General features: G+C 50.7%; 1 protein-coding gene across 2 annotated transcripts in view; it reads right to left on the bottom strand.

The window, feature by feature from the left end:
- GNB1 (G protein subunit beta 1) overlaps positions 1 to 24,978 on the bottom strand; it is an 87,844-nt gene that overhangs the window by 18,609 nt on the left and 44,257 nt on the right. For both annotated transcript variants that reach the window (XM_032361066.1, XM_032361068.1), the window contains exons 2-4: positions 10,542 to 10,644; positions 5,602 to 5,640; positions 3,775 to 3,881 (exon numbers count right to left, since the gene is read on the bottom strand). In XM_032361066.1, coding sequence (XP_032216957.1) covers positions 3,775 to 3,881; positions 5,602 to 5,640; positions 10,542 to 10,598 — 203 coding nt within the window. In that variant the 5' untranslated portion in view covers positions 10,599 to 10,644. The remainder of the gene's footprint in view (positions 1 to 3,774; positions 3,882 to 5,601; positions 5,641 to 10,541; positions 10,645 to 24,978) is intronic.

Here is a 24,978-nt window from a genome sequence, read left to right as displayed (position 1 = left end):
GCCAAAAAGGCTCTATTCATAATGCTGGGCAGACATATGCCACAGTATGGTAAATAATGAGATTAAATTTTTTTTTCTTTCTTTTTTTAAGCAGAGCATTCCAGCAATGCCCCCAAGGGGGAGTTCAGATGCTGTACAGGTGCCCAGGACACGTGTGCAGGGCTCTGCTTCCAATGGCCCCTCCTACCACAGGAGAGGACAGTGGTGGGGTCAGACCTAGGGGAGAAAAGGACCAGGTCTCCAGACTCCCTATGGGCCCAACTGCCCCAATGAAGGGGGACAGGTAACCCCCAAGGGTCTTTAAACCTCTGCACTAGGACACTCTAGGTACCTGGAAACAGGGTGATGTGGGAACAGGGCTGCATGGCCACCGCCCCAACAGACGTTTTATTTATTTTTACTTCTTATTAAAAAAAAAAAAAGATTTTATTTATTTATTAGACAGAGTGAGACACAGTAAGAGAGGGAACACAAGCAGGGGGAGTGGGAGAGGGAGAAGCAGGCTTCCCGCCGAGCAGGGAGTCCAATGCAGGGCTCCATCCCAGGACTCTGGGATCCTGACCTGAGCCGAAAGCAGATGCTTAACGACTGAGGCACCCAGGCAGCCCCCAGATTTTTAATATAATTTATTTATTTTTAAGATATTTATTTGACAGACAGAGATCACAAGTAGGTAGAAAGGCAGACTGAGACAGAGAGGGGAGAAGCAGGCTCCCTGCTGAGCAGACAGCCCGATGCAGGGCTCGATCCCAAGACCCCGAGATCATGACCCGAGTTGAAGGCAGAGGCTTCAACCCACTGAGCCACCCAGGCGCCCCATAATTTTAAAGATTTCAAACACCAAGGTTTTGACCATTTCAGCCAAGAGCATATTTGACTTAACGAACTGATTGAAACCTGGAGGTAATACTTATTCAAGACATTCTGTCAACTGTGATATTTTCCACCAAATTCTACATTCTGATGCATGAACTTCCTTTACACGGAGTCGACAAGTCCGGCACGAATCACAGCTGTTTCCGCACTACAAGCTCAGAGCAGGTCTAACCAGATCGCTCTTCCAATGCAGTTTCTTAAAGCAAAGCCCTGCACCCAGGTTCAGGAACAGACCTATTAGGCTCGTAAAGCTATTTCCTTCCACGTAACAGAGTAAGGTTCAGTCTGCTGGGCAAGCGCTGGTTGGCCCTTTACATGGGCTTTGATGGAAAATCCAAGCCAAGGTAAAGAAGCTCGTCCTCCAGGAGGGTCACCCTTAGAAAAGTCTCCTGGTCAGAGAGCTTAGTATTTGCTGACTCGCCCAGGGCTAGAGAAACGTTAAGCTGTCCGATGATCCCCCAGAAGGTGAGAGAGGACACTTCCTGATCCGAGACAGGACAACTGCTGGAGAACTGCGTTCACTCCGGCCCTAGAGCTTCCAGCTATTCCCGGGCCTGTTACGGTGAGGCACCGCCCACCCAGAACAGAGGCAAGAGCCAGCACGGAAGCGAGGCTCCAGCGAGCGGAGGACAGAGGTTGAAGAGAGGCCCGCATCCAAATGCCTCCAGCCCCTCGTCTGCTTGGAGGAGGGAGGGCTCTCAGGCCGAGCCGGGCCAACTGTGTTTGACTCTCAATTATAACAAGAGTTCAGAAGAACTGAGAAAGGGCAGAAAAAGTTTCACTTTCACTCATGTAACTGAAAGAGACCCTCAAATGTTGTAAAGTATAAATGAACATATTCTGTTGATAAACATAAATGTATACATTATACACACTGATAGGCACACACGCACAGACCTCTCACTGGGGGCTTTCCTACAGTTATGAAAACGAAACGGCTAATCAGCACAGCAGTTTGAGAACATCTATAAGCTACACAAACACGGTAAGATAACTGGAAATCATGAATTAGCCTTGAATCATGAAGAACAAATATTCTGGACTTCAAAGAGACAAAAATTTACCTACTCAGAAAATATGGCTAACTAGTAAAAGAGAGTATCTCAAAGGCTCGGAATAGCAGAGATCCTCCTGAATATGATTTTTTGTTTTCTTTTGTCTGAGATCACAAAACCGGGCCCCCACAGAAGGACACTGTGCAACCTAACGGTGCAGTTTCAAAGGCAGTTAAAAAACACATCCCCACCGCCCCACCCGGAAACAGAACAGGACCACGCGGCGCCCACACCAGCCTCCCACATGGTCTTTCATGTCACTGCTTCTTCGAGGGGTGACCGGGAACCTGAATTTCGTGCTACTCACTCAGGCCTTGCTTCTCCTCCTTCTAACTCTGAGGCTCTCAAAGCACAGTGTGTCTGAACCAGGCAGAGCACAAAGCGTGCACACAGCGGCTGCGGGAAGCCGGTCTGGTGTCCAGCTTGAGCCCTCCTGCCTCACCTTGGGCTCCGGTTCTCATTCCATAGCTGCCTGCAGGTGATCTGGTGCTCCCAGGGACCCTTCGGAAAAGGGACGTGTCACCTCTGCAACTCCCCTAACTACAGCCTGGCTGTTGCAGGAGAGTGAATGGCTTACGGGGAGCCTCGACCACGAATGGCTCCAAGGACCAGGCTCCAAGTGCTGGACTCCTGAGTGCCAGGTTCTGAGTACAGCCTGGCCGCAGCGTCTATCAAGTGTCCTATCCCAGAAGGACACTGCTGTTCCTACAGGTGGAGGAAAAGCCCTGGAGGCAACGTACCATTTGGTCACGGTCTACTGTTGATAACAAATTCCAAGGCGGACTGAGGAGCGAGGGCATTTTTCTTGCCTTCCCCTTTCCTAGTCTTTCTGATTATTGCTGTCATTAAAATGATCGAAGTTAGCGCTCATTTGCATTTGAAATTGTACGGAACAGCGTGCAGAACAAACTAAAGATAGATTCTTTTGTTCTGTAGCTGTTTACACTCTGAAGCAGACAATTTCATGAACAAAGAGAAAACCAAGCAATTCCTCTCTGACACACAAAATAATGCTCCTCGAAGAAAGGCTCTTTGAGAATCACGCATCAGGTGTCTGGGAGAGCGTGCTGTAGCCTCCAAGTCGCAAGCATGCGGCTCAGTGATTCAGGCGGCAAAGAAAGAAGAGACAAACTCTCCAGCAGCCTCTAACAGACACAGTCCAACAGACGTCACTCTAGTGACGCTGCAGGAGAGGGGAGGGAAGGACGGACCCAGGACGCGATGGAGATGAGCCACCCAGAGTGGAAAAGTCCAAACAAGGGGAAGAAGTTAAAGTAAAATAAATGAGTGCCCGAGGGGCACTTTCTGGTTGGGATGATGGATGAAAGGGAGGCAGGGCAGCAGCTCAGACACGCACTTCCCCACGTCTCCTGTGGGCTCCAAGAAAATCAGCAGCAAATCTGTGCACAGCACTTAGGATGTTTTAGTCGCTGCTGTAAGGCTGAACACACTTAATCTTCCCCACATGGCAGGTTTACAGGTGTATGATCCCTGAGTCAGGACGCTGAAACCACAAGAAGGTAGGGGCCAAGGAGTCATGCGGAACAGGCCGCAAAGGCAAGGAGCCCTGGCACCTCCCCCAGGTCACACAGGCACAGAACAGTGGAGCTGGGAGAGCCAAGGTCAGGGGCGGGGGTCACAGCTCACACAAACGTGAGGAGGGCACCGCAGCAGCGACAGTGTACCACTAGCCCAGCTGAGTGCAAATGTGCACAGGCAACGTGCACTTGTTTCACTCTGTCTTTACAAGTAACAGCAGATGAGTTCAGGGTATTTTTCCTCAGAAAAACAGAAAAACCCTTGAGCGTCTCAAACACTGTGTTCTGCTCCCGCTCCCACATACCTGGAATCCGTGCCCCAATGCATGGCATAAATTTTGGCCAAGTGCCCCCTCAGCGTTCTCCTGGTGCGCATCTGGATTCTTCCCACTGGGTCGATGTTGTTTGTGATCTTAAAAAATAAAAGTTATGGCAAATTAACAGTCTGTCGTGGAATGACCTCCCCGGAGACCTCCTCCCCCCCCTCCCTGGCAGCCCCACCACCCTTGCTCTGGCTGTGCTGCTCACCCACGGTGCTATGCCCACCCGGCTTCTGCCAGTCACTCGGCAGCTCTCCGCTGCGGCTGCGGCTGCGGCTCCTGCCTCTCTTTCACTGTCTGTATGAGTCTGTCACTACCTGCTTTTCAACACCTGCTCCCCCAACCCCTCTCCCCAGAACGTGCACACACGGTGCTGGGCCACAGGTGCGCTGACCTCCCCGAGGGTCCCTCCCGCTCCCCCCCAGCTGCTCCTCCAGGCCCAGCTCCTCCTGTCCCTCAGTCCTCATAGGCTTGCTCTCCTTCTGCATTACAGTCCCGTCAGGCCCCGTCACACTGAACACAGGCCGGCGGCTCACACACTGTCCACTGTGACCAGGCTGGGCAATGATCTGGACAACGGTCAGCAGCAACAAGAAATGTTGTTGCTTATGGCACAGAACTGGATGTGCAGACCTGCAGATTCACTCCAACATGTGAAAAATGGACGTTAACAATTCCGTGTTGACAGCTGAACTAAGAGTATCACAATAAGGTTTTATGGTTTTTTTTTTTTTTTAAGATTTTATTTTTAAGTAATCTCTACTAAAATCCCCAACATGGGGCTCGAACTTACAACCCTGAGATCAGGAACTGCATGCTCTGTCGACTGAGCCAGCCAGGAGCCTCAGTGATGGGTGCGTGTCTGAGCTGCCGCCCTGCCTCCCTTTCATCCATCATCCCAACCAGTCCCAAAGTATTTGAAATGCATCTGAGAATTCAAACTTAGGAATTCTATGCAGTAGAAGTTTCTCTTTAACTTACTGTTTAACCCCAACGAAAGCGCATCCCCTAAAGCAGGGGGACAAGGTAAAACCTTGAATCATCCTCAGGAGAAGTACGAATATAATTTTTCTTTCACATTTCTATTTAATTCTTTGGAAAAAACTTTCTTCTTATTGAGGTGAAACTCAGCATTTTAAGGTGAACAGTCCCGTGGCGTTGGGCACATTCCTACCTCCGTGCAACCACCACACGCCGTCCTAGGCCCCCAGCACCGCCACCGGTGGCCCTAGACACAAACCCCCCGCACCCCCACCATTCCCCACCCTCCTTCCTAACTCCTGGAAAGGCTCACAAACTTCGTGCCCCGCGGATCTGCACGCCCTGGACATCTCCTGTCAGCGGGATCCACACCCCGTGGCCCTGCACGTCTGAGGCCGGGCCACGCCGCTAACACACCGTGAAGGCGTCTGGGTGACAGCCGCGGGAGCCCGCACCAGGTCACGCCCTCGTCCGCTCGCAGGGACCGTCTGGAAGCAGCGGACGGGGCTGCCTGGAGAGCGCGCATGTTACGTGTCCTCGTCCGAGCAGCAGTTCTGGGGGGCAGCTAGGAGCAGCGCCGCCAGCTCGTCATTTATGGGCCCCGCCGGAGGGTCTGCCCACCCGGACTTTCGAAAGGCTCGTGAGACGCTTATTCATCCCGCCCAGAGGAACCACGACCTCCCGCGCCTTAGAAGGAAAATGCTTCCAGAGCGCGTCCGCCCTGGCCGGGGGGAGTCGCAGCCGGAGCACCGCTCGCTCTCCGGCGCCAGGCGCCGGCGGCCCCGAGCAGGGCCCGGGCCAGGCGAGCGGCTCCGGGCACAGGGCTCTTACCTGAGACAGAGTCGCATCCGCACACGCTTTTCTAGCATCCTAGGAGAGAAGAGCGACAAAGCGCAAGTCAGCAGCGTCTCGTGCGCCCTCAACCCCAGGTCCTCAGCCCGGGCTGCCGAGCGCTTGGACGGGCAGACAGACAAGACGCAAAGGCAGCAGGAGGAGCACGGCTTCGGCTCCCTGCCCGCTCCTCGGCCGCAGCGTAGGGCCGCCGGCCCTGCCTCGGTGCTCCGGGTTCTGCTAAACCGAGCCCCAGCGGCGCCCCGTGCACGTGACAACCAGCACCGCGCCCCGGAGCCCCCAGAAACGGAGGCTGTGCTGGGAAGGCCACCCCGGAAGCCGGGTGGCACCGCAGAAACGCAGAGGCGGGCGCTGCCTCCTCTCCTGCCCACCCAGGCTCCTGTACTTTCCCACAGGCCTGCACGCGTGCCTCGCGGTCTTTCCACCAGCCCAGGAGCCCTGGGGCCCAGAGAAAGACACCCAAAAAGCACTGGGTGTCCAGCCTGAAGAACCTTCCCTCCAGATCATGTTAGCGAAGGACTGTGCTTTGAAGCCAAACGATATCGGACGCTGAGCTCTATGAGGAAAGGGTCTGGAGTCAAGACGATCCAATTCAGTAAGACTGTCTGGCTGCTGTATGTGCTCCCTGCTCGCTTACCTATAAAATGACCTTGTGAACCAGCAGGTAAGAACTATGAAGGGAAATTCTAAGGCTACCTAAGATGGTTTTTTAAAATTTATTTTTATCTTTTTTATTTTACTTATTTGACAGACAGAGATCACAAGTAGGCAGAGAGGCAGGCAGAGAGAGAGGAGGAAGCAGGCTCCCGGCTGAGCAGAGAGCCCCATGCGGGGCTCGATCCCAGGACCCTGAGACCACGACCTGAGCCGAAGGCAGAAGCTACCCAGGCGCCCCTACCTAAGATGTTTTTATTGTTCCTAAGTGATCAAACTTCCTAGGAAATATAGAAAATAGCCATATATTATGAAGGAAAATGAGACAAGAGCTGAAAGGGGTAAAAATCTAAGCACAAGAGTAATTTCAAAGGAAATGATGACAAATTTCTAGTAAGAAAAATGTTTCCATTATGCAGTCATCTGATTATCTGCTTTCGAAATGACAGCTGGCCACATGACAGCATTTATACATACCCGCACCTTCAAGGGGGTGGGGGTGGGGGGACGCGGGTATCCCAGGACACTTTTATTTTTTGGAAGATTTATTTATTTGACAGAGATCGCAAGCAGGCAGAGAGGCAGGCAGAAAGAGAGGGACACAGGCTCCCTGCTAAGCAGAGAGCCCCATGTGGGGCTCGATCCCAGGACCCCGGGATCATGACCCCAGCTGAAGGCAGAGGCTTTAACCCACTGAGCCACCCAGGCGCCCCCCAGGACACCATTCTTTAAGGGCAAACTGCCTCACTGTGAGTTACTTCATGGAGCTGGAGGGAATATTTATCAACTGAGAACATGGAAACATACTCGAAGACATTATTGTTAAAAAGGTGCCAAAGATCTAGATTTCAGATTCAGCTTTATCCTATGAGAAGTCATTCTACTTAATGGATTAAATAATTAAAACACCAAAAATCATGTCATCAAGCATTTCTATGCCAGCACCTAAATTGGGGGTAAGGAGCCAGCCGAGGGGAGGTCCAGAGTACACGTCTGTAAACAGGGGCTTCTACCTGTCCACTACGGAGTTCAACGTTTAGTTCTGAGTATCACTCTTACCGATGTTATACATGGCCTTTAGTTATAAAAAAGAATAATGATGGGGCGCCTGGGTGGCTCAGTTGGTTAAATGTCTGCCTTTGGCTCAGGTCCTGCGGGATGGAGACCCGCATCAGGCTCCTTGCTCGGCAGGAGCCTGCTTCTCCCTCTACCCGCCACTCCCCCTGCTTGTGCTCTCGCTCTTTCTCTGACAAATAACTAAATAAATAAAAATCTTCATTTGGGGGAAAAAAAAAAAAGAGTAATGAGAATTTTTAAGTGGAAAAAATAAGCCATGGGACTTAAGCAACTTCACCCTGTTTTGTATACGAAGATCAACCTGGACTTTCACACTGTATCGTACAATAGACCGTGGTGATACTACTGGTAAACAGAGGGAAAAGCCATTTTATTTTATTTTATTTTATTTTATTTATTTGACAGAGAGACAGATCACAAGCAGGCAGAGAGGCAGGCAGAGAGAGAGGAGGAAGCAGGCTCCCCACTGAGCAGAGAGCCTGATGCGGGGCTCGATCCCAGGACCCTGAGACCATGACCCGAGCCGAAGGCAGAGGCTTAACCCACTGAGCCACCCAGGCGCCCCTAAATTTTTATTTTTAAAAGATTTTATTTTTGGTGTGTCTTGGGTGACTCAGTTGGTTAAGGGTCTGCCTTCAGCTCAGGTCATGAACTCAGGGTCCTGGGATCCAGGATCCAGTCCTGCATCCGGCTCCCTGCTCAGGGGGAAGCCTGCTTCTCCCTCTGCCCCTCCCCTCAACTTGTGCGTGCACATGCCTCTCAAATAAATAAAATCTTAAAAAAAAATAAATTAAAAATAAGAAAAAATAAAAGATTTTATTTTTCATTTTTTTAGAGAGAGAGAGCATGAGAGCGCATAAGCAGGGAAGGCAGAGAGAGGGAGGAACAGACTCCCTGCTGAGCACGGAGCTCAATGCAGGGCTCGATCCCAGGACCATGACCTGAGCTGAAAGGAGTTAACCAACGGAGCCATCTAGGCGCCCCAAAAGATTTCATTTTCTAAGTCATCTCTACACCCAACATGGGCCTCGAACTTGCAATCTCAAGGCCAAGAGTCACACACTCCCCTGACTGTGCCAGCCAGGCACCCTCTATTCACACTTTCAAATCCCACAGGTGGTCACACGACAGCCCCGGCCTGCAATTCACAACGAAGGGGCAAGAGATGCAACGTGAACACTCGGGCTTTGTTTTTCTCCCCCAAATTTCGATGTCTTTCCCCTATGCCATACGAAATTTCTTTCTTTCTTTTTTTAAAAGATTTTTTTATCTGTTTGTCAGAGAGTGAGAGAGAGCAAAAGCAGGGGGAGCAGCAGGCAGAGGGAGAAGCAGGCTCCTCGCTGAGCAGGGAGAGTGACGCGGGACTCAGTCCCAGAACCTGAGACCATGACCTGGTCCAAAGGCAGTTGTCCAACCGACTGAGGCACCCAGGCGTCCCCACACAAACTTTCTTTATCTGCTATGCACAGATCTGGACCCATGATGAACAACTTCTAAACAATAATTTATAGCAAACAGAAAAACAAAATTCTGGGCGCCTGGGTGGCTCAGTGGGTTAAGCCGCTGCCTTCGGCTCAGGTCATGGTCTCAGGGTCCTGGGATCGAGTCCCGCATCGGGATCTCTGCTCAGCAGGCAGCCTGCTTCCTCCTCTCTCTCTCTCTCTGCCGGCCTCTCTGCCTACTTGTGATCTCTCTCTGTCAAATAAATAAATAAAATCTTTAAAAAAAAAAAAAAGAAAGAAAGAAAACCAAAATTCTGAATTCTATATTCTGGAAGGTAGACAGGCAATGTTAAACAAATCTGATCAGAGCAAACCATTAAAAACACCAAGTCTTGCTTATTTTTATTGAGCTGTATCCAATTTTTTTGTTTTTTTTTTTTAAGATTTGATTTCTTCATTTGAGACAGAGAGAGAGAGAGGAGTGCGTGGCATGAGCGTGGGGAGGGGGAGAAGGAGAAGCAGACTCCCCACTGAGCTAGGAGCCCAACTCCGGGCTCCACCCCAGGACCTGGAGATCATAACCTGAGCTGAAAGCAGACACTTCATCATCTGAGATGCCTAGGGTGCCCTGTGTAGTTGATTTTTTGAATCTTAGAATTTGAAATTTGAAAGATACTTTGTATCCTCTTGGCTATAGATCTTTAAACATTCCATTATCTTTTCTCAGGTGTAAGAAAAAAAGTTGGCTACCATGATGCCGATGCTTCCTTCCCCAGTTACCACTAGGCTTTCTGAACACGGAGCTGGTCATCTGAAGGGGATAAAGCTCCATCCTTAGAGCAGACTCAGAAAAATAAACTGCTGTTTAGACACACACTGAAAAAATGATGCTCTGAAGAAAGCTGGGCCTTAAGAAGCCCCTTCAAGTGGACACGAATCTGCCTCAGTGTCCTAGAGAATGGGTTCGCTGGGGGTCGACCCCTCCTTGTCACTGTCTTCTTATGGACAGTGTGAGAACAGGAACAAGTACTTGTATTTAATGTTTCTGTAGAAAATGTTCATTACAAGTTCTGTCTCACAAAACGGGAGGGGAGCAGAATTCGTGTCTTCAGAACCCTCCCAGCCCTGCCTTTTCAGAAGTGCAGGGGCTCTGCGGTTGGCCAGGCTGGGATTTAAAGCTGCAGAACTCTGGGAGCTGGGGCGCTCTGGGAGCTCGAGCCCCGCATCAGGCTCTCTCCTCAGCAGGGAGCCTGCTTCCCTCTCTCTCTATGCCTGACTCTGCATACTTGTGATCGCTGTCAAATAAATAAATAAATAATAAAATCTTTAAACAAACAAACAAAACAAAAACAAAATTAAACAAGTTTCCTGTCCTCAACAGTTACAAGGGAGGGCTAAGCAGACACCACACTCTACGCAGTGACCAAGAAAATGTCGTGAATGGGGGGAAAAAAAGTCATGAATGAATTCCCGAGGTTAAGAAAAAATACACAGAGAGACATTTATAAGTTCTATGAAAACATTTTCTGTATATTCAAATAATGACATACTGGAAAACAGAACCCTGAAAACCACATCCTAGGCCAAATTTCTGGCTCCATGAGCATATCCTCTCCAGTGAAAACTCAGTTTTAATCCAAAATACCATGTAGTCATTCTGAAACGTACCTTTCCCACAACAGGTAACATCTTACCTGAAATTTGAATGATTTATAAACTAAGTCAAGCACACGTGTAGCTACATACCCTAATTTGGTTTTTAAGCTGCTCGGCCTCCTGCCGCAGCTGGTCAAGTTCACTCATCTTCGGGTGCCAGTGCTCTTCAGTGCCACCTCAAGGAAACGGAGATCTGAAACACAGACACAAGCATAAGGAAAATTAATAAACAATGGCTGAATAGCTGAACGAAGCAGGTGAGAAAAGGGAACGGGCATTGTGAGAGCTGTTCTTTTATCACAGGTCAGAGTACTTCTCTTCAGCGCTCACCAGAACCTGTACGGTTCTACCAAGGGCTGGACCGGTCAGACGCGATCAGTACTGCCCACAAGCCTTTCAGTGACGGTGGCAAATACACACTCAGGAGATGGTGGTGGGAAGAAAAAGAAAAAAATGTGTCAAGCACCATTTTTCCTGAAGGATCGGAGTCTCCCTCTAAACCCAAGAGCGTAAGACTGACGTTAGAAGAGCTCACACGGACGCTGGGGAAGTCTGCTCAGGAGACCAGCAGAGCAGCAACTGGACAGCCCAGAACCTCAGCACCACGTCGATGCTCTCAAAACCAGGACCCACTCCGTCGCCGCGCCCCGCGGACGTTAGAATGTTTACACAGCAATTCTGAAAGCACTCAGTGTGGTATCCAACAGGCTTCTGGTCCAGGACATCTCACTCTCCGGCCAAAATGGGGTCCCAGAAACAGCAGCACTAACTCCACCCTGACAGCAACAGGCCGAATTAGGCTCAGAACAAACAGCCCTGCCACCCCAGCCTCCTTGGACAGCATTCCTTAAGCCAGACTCAAAGTCTCCCTGTTAGAGCAGACCTACCTTCCCAAGGGAATGCCGTAACTGGGGTTGTGTTTCCGACCAAGAGCATGAACGTTAGAGCAGTCGTGGTTATGACCCATGGATCTCAAAGCTGAAGCTGTAATTACCAACATCTCGATCGCCTAAGCCTACGGTGAGCGCCCGTACGCAAATATGGCTCCTCAAAGGGCCTCAACGTCCTGTGCAAACACACACCGGAGACTGTATGCAAACGTGACAGGGCTGACATTACACACACCAGGTATTTAATTCCCAATAGCTGTTTTCCTGAGACTGAAACCTCTCTGGGGGAAACTGGAGAGGCAGGAAGCATATGTGGTAGAGTCCGCGTCTGGGTCAATCTTCCTATTCTGCACAAACGCATTTAGAATAAATTTACATGGTTTACATTATAGAAACTTGATGTAAACTTACTGATGGAAAAAAAATATCTTTCCCACTAAGGAGTATCTTTAGACAGTGTGTGTTTGAGTTCTGAGTTCTTGCCTTCAGCTGTGCTATCGATTCATAGCTACGAAAATACCAGGCCGGAGGCAGGGGGCGAGGGGGGTGCGTGCAGGACCTCCAGGAAGCAATCCCCCGTCGCCAGTCCTGACCTACAATGACCGTCTGCAGAGCCACCAAAAAAGGCCTCACAGGGACAGGACGGGACGTGAAGGCCCCTCTGGGAAGGCGATACATGCTGACGCAGTTCAGAAATATTTTGGACCAAAACAGTTGTTTCTAAAGCCATTACTTTAAGTGGGAGCTGGAAGCACGTGGAAGGCTTCAAAGATACTTGGAGCCTCCCTGGTGAAGAGCAGCATTACCGAAGCTCGACGTGGACGCGGCCACCCTGCAGACACTTCACCGACGCCACTGGCCAGTGCTCTCTGGTCTGCGCGGACAGACGCCTCAGAGCTGCAGCCCATGGACAGTAACGTATGCAACGAGGACAGTGCCCAGAGAACAGCAGATAATTTCTAAAGGAGCTGGGAAGCCGGGATGCCGTGTTCCCCGCCGTTTGTGGACTGCGGCGTGCCGCCAGCCAGGACGCCCTGCCACCGCGGCCGCACGCACGGTCACGCGGCGCTGGGGGCTCTCAGGCCAGCGGCAGCACCCTGCACCCCGCCCCGTGTCAGGGAACTGCTCTTGGTCTGTAAAGAAGCCCTTTCACTCAAGCCCTCCAAAACCAGCACTGAAAAGAAGTAATAGCTAATGGTTGGCGTGGGGTAAACGGAATTGTTACTTTTACAAATAAATAAAATCTCTTAAAAAGATGGGAGGGCGCCTGGGTGGCTCAGTCGGTCAAGCGTCCAACTGCAGGTATCAGCTCAGGTCATGGTCTTGGGTCCTGAGATGGAGCCCCGCTCCGTGCTCAGTGGGGGTCTGCCGGAGATGCCCTCTCCTCTGCCCTGCCTCACCTCCCATCTGCAGGCATGCCCTCCCTCTCGAAAATAAATAAATAAAATCTTAAATTACTGGGACACCTGCGGGGCTCAGGCAGTTATAGGTCTGCTTTCGGCTCTGGTCATGATCCCAGGGTTCTGGGACCGAGTCCTGCGAGTCCCGCGTTGGGCTCCTTGCTCAGCGAGGAGCCTGCTTCTCCTTCTGCCTGTTTCTGCCTGCTGGTCCCCCTGCTTGTGCTCCCTCGCTCTCTCTGACAAATAAATAAATAAAATCTTAAAAAAAACTTGAATTGTTAGTTTTAGTCAACAAACATAACTTCTGATTATAACTTCAACACTAAAAAGTTAAGGTTAATTTTAAAGTAAGGACGAAAACCAGCAAACTCTTAGGACCTAGGTAAACAGGAAGTACTTTCCGAGATGCTGGGTCTTTAGATACAAGACCCAAATTCTATTGTTAGGTGGGATGACCCCCTGAGATCTTAAGTTTAAATCCTTCTTTTAGTTAGATATTCTTTTTAAACATGTCATAGAAGAATATATACATGATAATCGTGCAGCTATACTGTTCTAAACTAGAGAAATGAATTAATTGAAAACCCAAGTGTCTGTATTTTTTTTAAGATTTTACTTCTTTATTTGAGAGAGAGAAAAAGAGAAAGAGCACAAGTGGAGGGGAGGGGCAGAGGGAGAGGGATAAGCCGACTACAGGGGCCCGAGCTGAAGGCAGATGCTTCACCGACTTGCGTCCTCCAGGTGCCCCCCGAGTGTGTTTAAAACGAGAAGATCCATTTATTTCAGTTACCCCATAAAATTTCAGAAGCAATAATATCAATACTTGCTGGCTTGAATCTTCAGTCATGAGCAAAGAGAACAAAACCAGATCTATTTCTCTTTCATCAGTAAGTATCATAAATGACTAATGCCTTTACTCACGATCCCTCTATAATCAGTGTCCGCACCGGAGTCTCGAGAGAGAGACTCAAAATCCATGTCTGTTCATTTTCAAGAGAAGAGGTATTCCTGTGGCTACTAGCAATAAAGACAAAAGTCCTTTCAGACCTATTTAATCTAGACAACTGGTCTGGTGAGAAAAAGTAGCCCATGGTTAAGCACTTAAAAATCTTCTAAAATTACATTCTCTATTCTCCACGTCAAAGGTGTATTTTCTGAAATCCAATCTGGAAAAGAAGTTTTTTCATGGATGGACAGACTTTCACTGATGAAGGGGCACTCAGGGTGTCCAGCACACTGGCCTTACTGTCCCCGAGTGGGTGCTGCCCAGGACCACCTTGATGAGATGTGCGTGTACACTCTCTGCTCGAAGCTAACGGACACGCCCCTGGGGGTCACAGCCTGAGTGTTAAAGGTCAGGCAACAGCACCATCACAGTCAGTGCTGCCCCAAAGAGAAACTGGCACCCACAGGCAAGGAGCGCACACATTCAGACACCGGCGGAACTAAGAGGAAGCAAAAAACCTCCCAATTCTCATAAATTAAAAGTTCACCCCAAAAGCTCTTCTGTGAGGACCCAGGAAATGACATCAACAAGGTACAGAACAGTGCATGTGCGACGGCACTTTCTCTCTGTGCACAGGAAAGGACAAACGTGCGCCGGCGTGAGCAATGGTGTTTCTGCGCACACGAGAGAGCACGAAGCAGGGCCGGTAGGCAGCTCTTCTCCGCACTATCTTTTATGCATACACGTGTTTTTTCTTTCTAAAATAATGTTAACAGGTTATCTGGGTCCTGACACCGAGTAGTATTCACACTGTTTTGTCCATACTTTCGGTTTAAAAAAAAACCCCAATGTTTTTTGTTAAAACATAACGTGTTTGGGGCGCCTGGGTGGCTCAGTGGGTTGGGCCGCTGCCTTTGGCTCAGGTCATGATCTCAGAGTCCTGGGATCGAGTCCCTCATCGGGCTCTCTGCTCAGCGGAGAGCCTGCTTCCCTCTCTCTCTCTCTCTGACTGCCTCTCCGTCTGCTTGTGATTTCTCTCTGTCAAATTAATAAATAAAATCTTTAAAAAAAAACAAAACAAAACATAACGTGTTTGTTAAAACACGTTAATGTTTAACGTGAACTATTATGTATCTCTAAGAACAGCAAGGAAGATGGAATAACCACTTGGAAAATTGCCTGGTGTACATTAAAACAAAAACAAAGTTGTGTAATAATTTTAGCTATTTTTTAGAAAGATCTTATTTATTCACTTGCGAGAGAGAGGAAGGCAGAAAGCACAAGCAGCGGAGCGGCAGGCAGAGGGGAGAGAGAAGCCGGCACCCCGCGGAGCAGGGAGCCCAAACCCCGGGACGTGAGCCAAAGGCACACGCGCAACCAACTGAGCCACCCAGGAGTCCCTAATTTTAGCTATTTTAGAAGATTAAAATATATATTTTAGTGGAAAAAAAGACATTTAAAAAGACTAATAGCATTTTGTTAGACGTATTGGTCCTATTTTCCTCTTCATTTTCTGAACACTGATAACGCAGTTTACGTTATTTTGGTTAAAAGAAAATGTACATTTTAAAGTGTTACTTACATGGAGTCACTTTGCCTTTCTCTTCACTATCCTTAGGTTCCCAAAGCCTTCAGACAACCCCACCATCAGGTCTCCGTGGCCCGGGTTCCTCCTCCCCTTGCTAAAGTCAAGGCTAAGCCCTGGCCGTGCTGACTCAGGGCCTTCGCCCAGCTAATCCAGTAAGACAGGACCTGCTGAGAGTTTCATATCTGTTCTTCATGACCCACATTGCCACTGGCTTTTATTTAGAACGTCTATCCTAGAAATACTTTTCATAGAAATTTAAATAACTTGAAAGTGTATGATCTGCCCTAATTCAGATTATATCCAAAATCTTTGTAAGTCAAAGTGTTAACACAAATTTTTTATTCAAATATCTCACATTTGCAACATAACGTGCTTCCCTTCCCTCTCGTCAAGACCCCAGGAAGGTGTGGGACGGAACTTCAAGGGTGCCCCCCAGCACCCCAGTCACTAACAAGGACATTCACGCTGCAAGGCTTGTTAATGACAAAATGGGGTGATCGTATCAAAAAATGATCCTTAGTTTTGGTTCTGACACATACTAGGAATGTGACACCAAATCACTTTTCAGTCCAGTCCCTCAGAGAACGGAGTTACCCACATCACAGGGCTGCAACGAAAATGACGACAGACACCACGGGACGTGCTCCGCAGGCCTTTCCGCGACTGGCCTGCGAAGCTCGCCTTTCAGCGGAGCCGCCACGGGGCACACACGTGGCCTCACCGGCAGAAAGGAGCAGCCTGAGACGCCAGCTCTGGCTGCCCCGGGGCCCACGGGGCCGCACTGAACGGGACAGCTGGAGCACCTGTTAGCCTTGAAAATCAAACTGCTAGTTATTTTACCCCAAAAGAGGGTTTATTTGGGAAGAGCAGAGAACTGCAAATCCGGACAAGCCAGCCCCAGTAAAACCACAGGCAAGTCCAACAAATAAAGGGAAGGAGCGGTGGAGGAGGAGGAAGCTGGGAACGAAAGCCCACCGGAGGGCAGCAGGAGGTCAGGGTAATGATGGCTTCTCACCGGCTGAGTCCCAGCGCCGGGGGGGGGGGGGGGGGGGGGGGGGGGGGGGGGGGGGGGGTGTGTGTGTGTGTGTGTGTGTGTGTGTGTGTGTGTGTGTGTGTGTGTGTGTGTGTGTGTGTGTGTGTGTGTGTGTGTGTGTGTGTGTGTGTGTGTGTGTGTGTGTGTGTGTGTGTGTGTGTGTGTGTGTGTGTGTGTGTGTGTGTTTCTTTTTTTTTTTTTTTTAAGAAGGCTCCACACTCAACCCCGAGGTCAAGAGTCATATACTCCATCAACTGAGCCAGTCGTGTACCTTAGGGCACTGGCTCTCTTGTAGGAGATGCAATGCACCTCTTTTCCCACTGGGGCCTCCAGGCGCGGATTCTCCCCGCAACAGATACCCAGCGGTACCGGCTTTCTCGATCAACCGCCCCCTCTAGTCCCCTAGTCCATTTTAGCGAGGTCTCCTGCAATCTTCACGTGCCTCTGAAACTATGAATCAGGGAAGAAGCTGGCTAGCTAGTTCAGCCACAAAAGCGCCCCCCGTCATCTCCAAGTCGAAGAAGCATTTTGAGGGAAAGAGTTTCACATGAGGGGCGCCTGGGTGGCTCAGTGGGTTAAGCCTCTGCCCTCAGCTCAGGTCATGATCTCAGGGTCCTGCTTCCCCCTCTCCCTCTGCTTCCCCCTCTGCTTGTGCTCTCTCTCCTTCTCTCACTTTGTCAAATAAATTCTTTAAAAAAAAAAAAAAAGTTTCACATGAGGAATTTAAACCGATTTCATCAGTTTGTCTTTTTCATTCAGAAAAAGAAAGTAGAGAAACCTTCCTTCCATTCCATACGGCCTTAACACAACTGCGAGCAGCTCAGGGCGGCAGAACAAGGACCCCGTGCTCGAGGACAGGTGCTGTGGCTGAAGCGGGTGCGCAGAGCCGAGCACTGTGGCTCCTCTGTCCCCCAGAGCTGGTCTGCAACCTCCCCACACTTGAAGGTGTACGCGAACGTGCCCGACAACAGAACGCCATGTTTGAAGTCTGCTTTACAACAACCAAAATGGAAGAGAACAGGCAAGGGCAGACAAACGAGACTGGTTGTGAGCTGGTCACTGCTGTAGTTTGATGAGGAAGGTCCTACACGATTAACTTTTATATGCATTTCAATTCTCCAGTAGGACAGTTGTTTTTTTTTTAATGTTAGTAACTGTGTATCTTGATTCCAAATCCAAATGAATAGACTTCAGAGAAAATCAGGAAAATGTGAATACGGCCTGGGTGTTTGGTGGCCTGAGAGCTGAGCTCTTTCTTTGTTGTCAGAGCAGAAGTAAAGGCCTCAGTGTTAGAAATACTTCTCACCTATGGGCATTTGCTTTAAAATGCCCCAAGATAAAACGGAAGGAAGGAGGAAGATGATTAAATGAAATTGGCAAAACTCTATAAATGTTGGAGATGGGTGATTACGTAATATTTTTTATTTACGTTTGAATATTCTTATAATAAATTTTTTCAAAGTCAGTATTTCTTGGTATTGTCTGACTACATTACGAACATGTGATGAATCTGTCATAAACCTCTTGATTTAAAAGCACGGGAGCACAGGGGCACTGGGTAGCTCTGGTGGTGGAGTGTGCACCTCCTGACTTTGGCCGCAGTCATGATCTCAGGGTCATGGGATCCTGCCCCAGGTCAGGCTCCACGCTGGGTGGGGGTCTGCTTGGGATGCTCTCTCTCCGTCTTCTTCTGCCCCTCCCACTCCCCCTGCTCACGCGCTCTCTCTCTCTCTCTCAAATAAATAAAATCTTAAAGAAAAAAGGTCTGGGAGCACAGGCTTCCCCCACATAGATCGCGCAGTGTCCTCACATGTTTTCCTGCAATGACACAGACTGCCTACCCCTCCATCTGGCTGCGAGGAAGACTCGACCTCAGTAATCCCCAAATTTGTCTGAACAACCAAATGGTCAACCTTGGAGGTTTCCATATCCGTGTTTCAAAAGGGATAAAAATTAATATTACCTTTTGATGATATATTACCATGAAATTAGCTTCTATGAAACAGCAGATATCAGAATATTCAATGAAATAAAAAGTGAACGGTGACTAGTTCTTTTTACGGGGAACCAAATGGCAATGCAGATGCAGAAAGGAAATGCATCACATGCTACACCCTCATTTGGCTCTGGCCTAGCGATGGGCAAACTTTTACATGTTATTTGCAAATTACTCTATTAGGATGCAGTTTATTTAAATAGTCTGCCCTCAGCATCTCCGATGTCTCCTCAGATTTCCCTGCAACTCAGTTTTCTGACGCAAATTTCAAACAGTCCTCCACTTAGGTAAGTGGCTTCCTATTAGGTAAAGCACACACAGAACACTTCTACTTAGCACATTTTACACTTATGGACAATGCAGTATAATCTTCTTCTTAACTTACTGTTTAACCCCATTCAAAGTGGATCCCCTAAAGCATTAGGACGATATAAAAAACTTAATCATCTTCAGTAGAAGTAACTTCATACAACAATCATGTCAGTCTCATAAACAGAAAAATAAGACACAAGACACAATCTCGACATACACGGAAATACCTATTAGCTCTACAAACGGTCTGACCATCCCGGGGTCCCCAGCAGACATTCCAGAAAATAGGAGGAGCCTCACTCCAGTTTACTACCTTTGAAAAATAATGGTTCTTACGGTTTTCAAAAGACAACACAACCTGCAGCAGATAATTCATAAAGTCACGGACGGCCAGATGCCACTCACACTCACACTGAATGTGTGGGAAGCCAACACGTCCTTCTGGAAGTCCATGCTCAACCCCGAGACCACGCGGTGGAAAAGCCCGCCGCCCTGTGAGCAGCGGTACCCCGACGTGCACCCCCTCCACTGCCCAGCTCCTTGCCAGTGCTCGAGGGAGGAGTCACAGCGGGGCTGTGCGCACCAGAAAGAACTACGGTCTGACAAGAATCAGCCATGCCCCTGGCAGCAGCAGGAAGGCAACCGAGCTGCATGGACGGAGTGTAGAGCACAGTTTCCCTCTCGACCAGAAGTAAGACCAATCACTTCTCTAAGACACCCGACCCCCGTATGCACAGATGTGTCTGACTGAGAAGGCAGCACTATCGAGAACTACAAATTCCGAGGTTCCAGGGCGCCTGGGTGGCTTAGTCCTTAGGTGTCTGCCTTCGGCTCGGGTCATGGTCCCGGGGTCCTGGGATCGAGCCCCACGTCCAGCTCCCTGCTCGGTGGGAGCCTGCTTCCTCCCTCTTCCACTCCCCCTGCTTGTGTTCTCTCTCTCACTGTGTCTCTGTCAAATGAATAAATAAAGTCTTTACTAAATAAATAAATAAATACATTCCTAGGTTCCTTGAAACCCATTGCTCAGAAGGCACTATTCACCTACACGTGCAAGTTATTTGCAGGCTGCTATGCAATGCCACCATTAAAAATTACTATAAAGAACTTATACTTCAGAACATGTTAAAATTAAATCTAGGAGCACCAGGGTGGCTCAGTCGGTTGAGCACCTGTCTTCAGTTCAAGTCAGGTCCCAGGACCACAACAAGTGGTCTTACTGTACGACTTAGTGTGCGACTGCTTGTTGAAGTCCTTTAGAGGACGTGGGTGCACGGGGGTGCACGTGGGTGCTGCGACCACCATCCTCTTGGGTCAAGGTGCTGCTCCTTCACGGAATCCAGACCTGAGTCTGCGGTGCCTTGTCTGACTGGTCCTGCTGGAGTTTTGTCTTTTCGCCTTGACACCCCAGTGAAAGGTGCCTCCCGTTGGGCAGGGCAGCCACACCTGCCACAGCCTGACCTCTGAAGGTGGCTGGCCTCAGAGCCACAGTGGTGGCGCCATGCACGCATCTTCCTGTGACACTTTCCAAATGACAGCATCCCCCTGATGATCCCCCTCTGCAGCTGAGACCCGAGTCCAGAAGGCACTCCGTTATCCTCAGGCTGTACTAAATAACCTTAAACTCAGGCTTATTTAAACACCTGAATTAGACAAGAACTTGAAACTTCGTCCCCCTCCGACTTCAGCGGACAGAACACCAAACGGAACCTGGAGGACCCTTTGGGGACCTCCCAGCACTTGACAAAGCCCAAGGGAGCTGAGCCTCGACGCTCCCTTGTCGTGCTGCTGCTCAGAAGGGGCCTCAGGGAAGGGAAAGAGACCACCCGGCCCAGCTCTGTTTCCTACCCAGTACCCGCCCGACCAGGCCCGGGAAGCCAAAGAAGTAGGACACGCTGACAACAGCTTATCTCAGCCCAGGAGCTTCGAGGGACATTTTTTTCACTCTCCAGCCCCTTGACAAGCGTCCCTCATCTTCGAGCAACCCCGCCCCCAAGGCACAACTCCCCTCCATGTGCCTCTTCCAGAGCCAGACGTCCATAGGAGCTCGGCCACGGAGACTCTCTCCACCTGTCCCAGGCTGCCCTTACGCTCCCTGCAAGGCCGCTTGATTCTTCCTTCCCGCCTGGAGGCAATGGCCAAGGTTTGTCCACAGTCTGAAAAGCGAGCCCTGAGAGCAGAAACACAACCGTACAGGCCGTATAAACACGCTCCCGTGGACAGCGGTGAACACGGTCCAACTGACACCCCAAGGAGCCAACGTCCAGGTGAGCAGAGCCGTCTACGCTGCTCCTCTCAGAAGGGACGGTGAACCCAGCCAGCCTGCAGCTCGCAGCTCCCCCCAAATTACAGAGACGAAAAGCATGACTCACACTCATCAATATCTATTAACTTCTTCTGAATATGTCTTGATTTTCCCCCAACAGCTCTGTGATTCCTCCCCAGCAGATCACTTCTGTCGCAATGGGGAGCCGCGCGGGCCGGCTGCTTTCTGACCCGGCTCACGCCCGGTCCGCGTCTGGCGAAGGAGAGCCTCTCCCTCAGCAGCGCGCCGGGCCTCGCGCTACGGGCACCTTCCTGACTCCCTCACGTCCGCTCACTGAGCACCTGCCACGGACAGAGGCCGCTGCGGTGAAAACACACACCCCTTCCCTCAGGCGTCCGTCTGAAGAGGGACAGCCAAATGTCCTTTCAAGGACCTGACTCCGAACATCTTGATGATTTTACCATGTGGACACCTAATCACTTCAGAAGTAAAACGGGTCATAGCTGTGACCGAGGAGCACAAACTGTGTCCTCACCACTGCGGAAAGAGGTCCTACCCAGTGGACACATGGTCACCAAGAGAGGCGGATGCAGTCCCAAATGGCCACAATTCCAACGGAGACTACCCTGGAGTTACCCAAGCCGGGCGCCCTAAGCAGTCTGACTGGCTCGCAATGCTCACAGGACCATAAAACCACGCTTGACTTCCCTGTCACCTGCACGCACACAGCACCCCACCCGGGCAAGCTCTCGGACACTGACGGGACGAAGTTAGCAGCTCAGGCCAGCCTTCCGACCTGGAGAGCCGCGCACAGGCCTTTCTGCTCGCGGTCACACGCGCGCCACTGCGGCCAGAGAGCTTAGCTTCTCCACTTCTACGGGAAGCACCTTTAAACTGCTTTCCTGGGGCGCCCGCGTGGTTCAGTGGGTTGTGCCTCTGCCTTCAGCTCAGGTCATGGTCTCAGGGCCCTGGGATCGAGCCCCGCATCGGAGCGCATCGGGCTCTCTGCTCCGTGGGGAGCCTGCTTCCCTCTCTGCCTGCTTGTGATCTCCGTCAAATAAATAAAATCTTTTTTTAAAAATTGCTTTTCCAGCTAAATGCCATCAATTCAGGAGAGCCCACTCATCGGGGATAATAAGCGTTTGTGGGTGTCCTCTGCAGCGCCCCCTCCTCACGGGCTCTTATACCCCGTCTAGTCAGCTCGCCAGTGCCGTCAGCAGAAACACAACGTGAACCACACGTGGAGGTTTTCATTTTCCTGTACCCATATTAAAAAAAAAAAAAAATCGGTCAACGTTAATTTAATTTTATTTGTAAAGATTACTTATTTATTCATCTGACAGAGAGAGACACAGGGAGGGCGGGAACACAAGCAGGGGGAGCTGGGGAGGAGGAAGCCGGCTCCCGGCTGAGCAGGAAGCCCCATGCGGAGCTCGATCCCAGGACCCTGGGATCATGACCGGAGCCGAAGGCAGAGGCTTAAGGACTGAGCCACCCGGGCGCCCTAGGTTAATGTTAATTTAGTAATATATTTATGTAATCTGACATACCAAAAATGCTATTTCAACATGTAAACAATACAAAACAATCACAAACGGGTATTTCATGCTCCTTTGTCATACTAAGTTTTTGAAATCGAGTGTGTGTTTTACATTTCCATTTGGACCAGCCTTACTCCAAGTGCTCCTCAGTCAACAGGCGGCCAGTGGCCACCAACTAGCGCAGGGGCCGGCACAGCACTGAGCCCCTCCTCCCCTCCGCCCTCCAGGGGGAGACCCTCATCTGGGGATGGGTTCACTTCAGTGTCTTTCTAGGAGAGCAGGAACCAGGCTCTCCCTGCACAAAGCCAACCTCCGTCCTCCCAGGCAGAAACGGAGAGGCGCCCGGTTCATCCCTGCTCAGTCCCACGCCCCTCCTTGCGGCACCTCCTCCCACCGCGGCGCCAGCCGCCCAGCCCCCCCGCGGTCAGGGCTCACGGTAACCGGGGTAGGAGGCGGCAGGGCAGCTCAGGGAACCGGAGGGAAGACGAGAGGGTAAGTGGGTACCGGAGAGCAGGCAGGAGTTACCCTCCCTGAGGCTCTGTCTCCCTCTGGAGTCGCAGGAAAGGGCCAGCGAGCCTTTCTCCCGACCTGTGTGGTGCCCCACGGACACCCACCTGTGCCCCCGCGCCCCCGCCGCGTCGCGCGCCCAGCGTGCAGCACAGAACCTGGCACCCCCTACGGGACCAAAACCGTCCAGTCAACCCAACCCCTGCGAACCTGAGGCCAAACAAGAGGTGGCACTTGACTTCTCTCAAGAGCCAAACGTCACACGCAGTTACTGCGTCCGAAGCAACAAACGGCAAAGGTCCGGCAGGGAAGGCGGCGAGAGCGGCACACACGCTGGAGCACACACGCTGGAGCACACACGCTGGAGCACACACGCTGGAGCACACACGCTGGAGCACACACGCTGGAGAAACGACCCCCAGCCCCTGTGGGAGGCTCTCACCCCCAAGTTCTGGGCCAGACTCTGCTCCCCGATATGCGAACTGCACCCCATCATACAATCTGTTCTCACAACTATTTTCTGAAACGAGGAGGAACAGCACCGGGTTTCCCCCAGAAACTGTGTCCACTGGCCTCTGCGCGTCCGGCCGACTGAGCAGGCCCGGCCGGCTGGGGGCAGCGCGGCTGCCGTGCGCTGGGTCCGGCTCATCCACGCTCCGGGTCCGGCTCATCCACGCTCCGGGTCCTGGCCCTCTCGTCATGGGGGCCTCTGCTAAGTGCCTAACCTCTCTCTGCCTCTGCTTTTTGGTCTGAAAGTGGAGACCGTTACAGGACCCACACCTCACATGCTATGAGGGGTCTGAGAAGCCATGTGAGGCCTTTAAAACCTGACGGGACTACAGCAAACTCTCCCCTAGTAGGACTTGTAAGAGCAGTAGCAAAACTTCTTAGCCTGAAATTACTTGAGAAAATTACCTCCTCCTTCACCTGCCAGACTTCCTGGCCAGTCAGTGGAGTCGGCAGAAATCAAGAACACAACTGCAAGTGGCGACCCGTGAAATACTGGGGCTTCGCCCGGCAGAGAGGACACTTGCTCGCATCGCTTTGTAATCGTTCGTTTAGTCTTTAAAACATAAAATATCCTCACTGAAATGCAAGTCACACAATAAATATGCACCACTTAATACCTAACACACGGACACATCTCTGAAACCAGCCACACAATTCAGTGCCCCTCTGGAATCCCCCCTCCCCAGGTGCCACCCATCTGCTTTCTGTCACCACGCACCAGCGTGCAGCTCCCGAAATTTGGGCACACGGAGTCCTACAGCGTGTAGTTTCTTCCGGTCTGGCTCCGCCAGCTCGGCCTTATTCTGACACCCATCCGCGCTGCGGCGTGGGCAAGTCTTATTCGGACATCTCCTCCCGCCTCTAGTGGGGACACACTGAGCAGGGAGCACATATGGAGGCACAGGCTCAACACTTTAAGAAACTGCCAAACTGTCTTCAAAGTGCTTGCACCGCTTCCCTCTCCCACCACTGGTGCCTCAGAGCCCAGTTCCTGTATGTCCTTGTCAGCATTGCCATGATCACCTGTTAGTCCATCTAGGAGGTGGACAGTGGTGTCTCCTTACAGATTTAATTTCCATCTCCCGATAGCTAATGATTTTGGTTTTCCCTTTCCTCTTTCTTTTTCTTTTCTTTAAGAATTTATTTGTTTTGGGGCCACCTGGGTGGCTCAGTTGTTAAGCATCTGCCTTTGGCTCAGGTCATGATCCCAGAGTCCTGGGATCGAGTCCCACATCGGGCTCCCTGCTCAGCAGGAAGCCTGCTTCTCCCTCTCCCACTCCCTGTCTGTGTTCCCTCTCTCACTGTCTCTGTCTCTGCCAAATAAATAATAAAATCTTAAAAAAAAAAAAAAAGATTTTATTTCGGAGCGAGCGAGCGAGCACAAGCAGGGAGGAGGGATACCGGGAGAAGCAGGCTCCCCGCTGAGCAGGGACTCCCGACATGGCACTCGATCCCAGGACCCTGAGATCAAGACCTGACCTGAAGGCAGAGGCCTGACCGACTCAGGCCCCCAGGCGCCCCGGGCATCTTTCCAATCACGC

Source organism: Mustela erminea, chromosome 10 (genome assembly GCF_009829155.1).
Source record: "Mustela erminea isolate mMusErm1 chromosome 10, mMusErm1.Pri, whole genome shotgun sequence".
Lineage (NCBI taxonomy): Eukaryota > Metazoa > Chordata > Mammalia > Carnivora > Mustelidae > Mustela > Mustela erminea.
The sequence above is the reverse complement of the archived record's forward strand: the minus strand, read 5'-3'. Positions and strand labels throughout refer to the sequence as shown.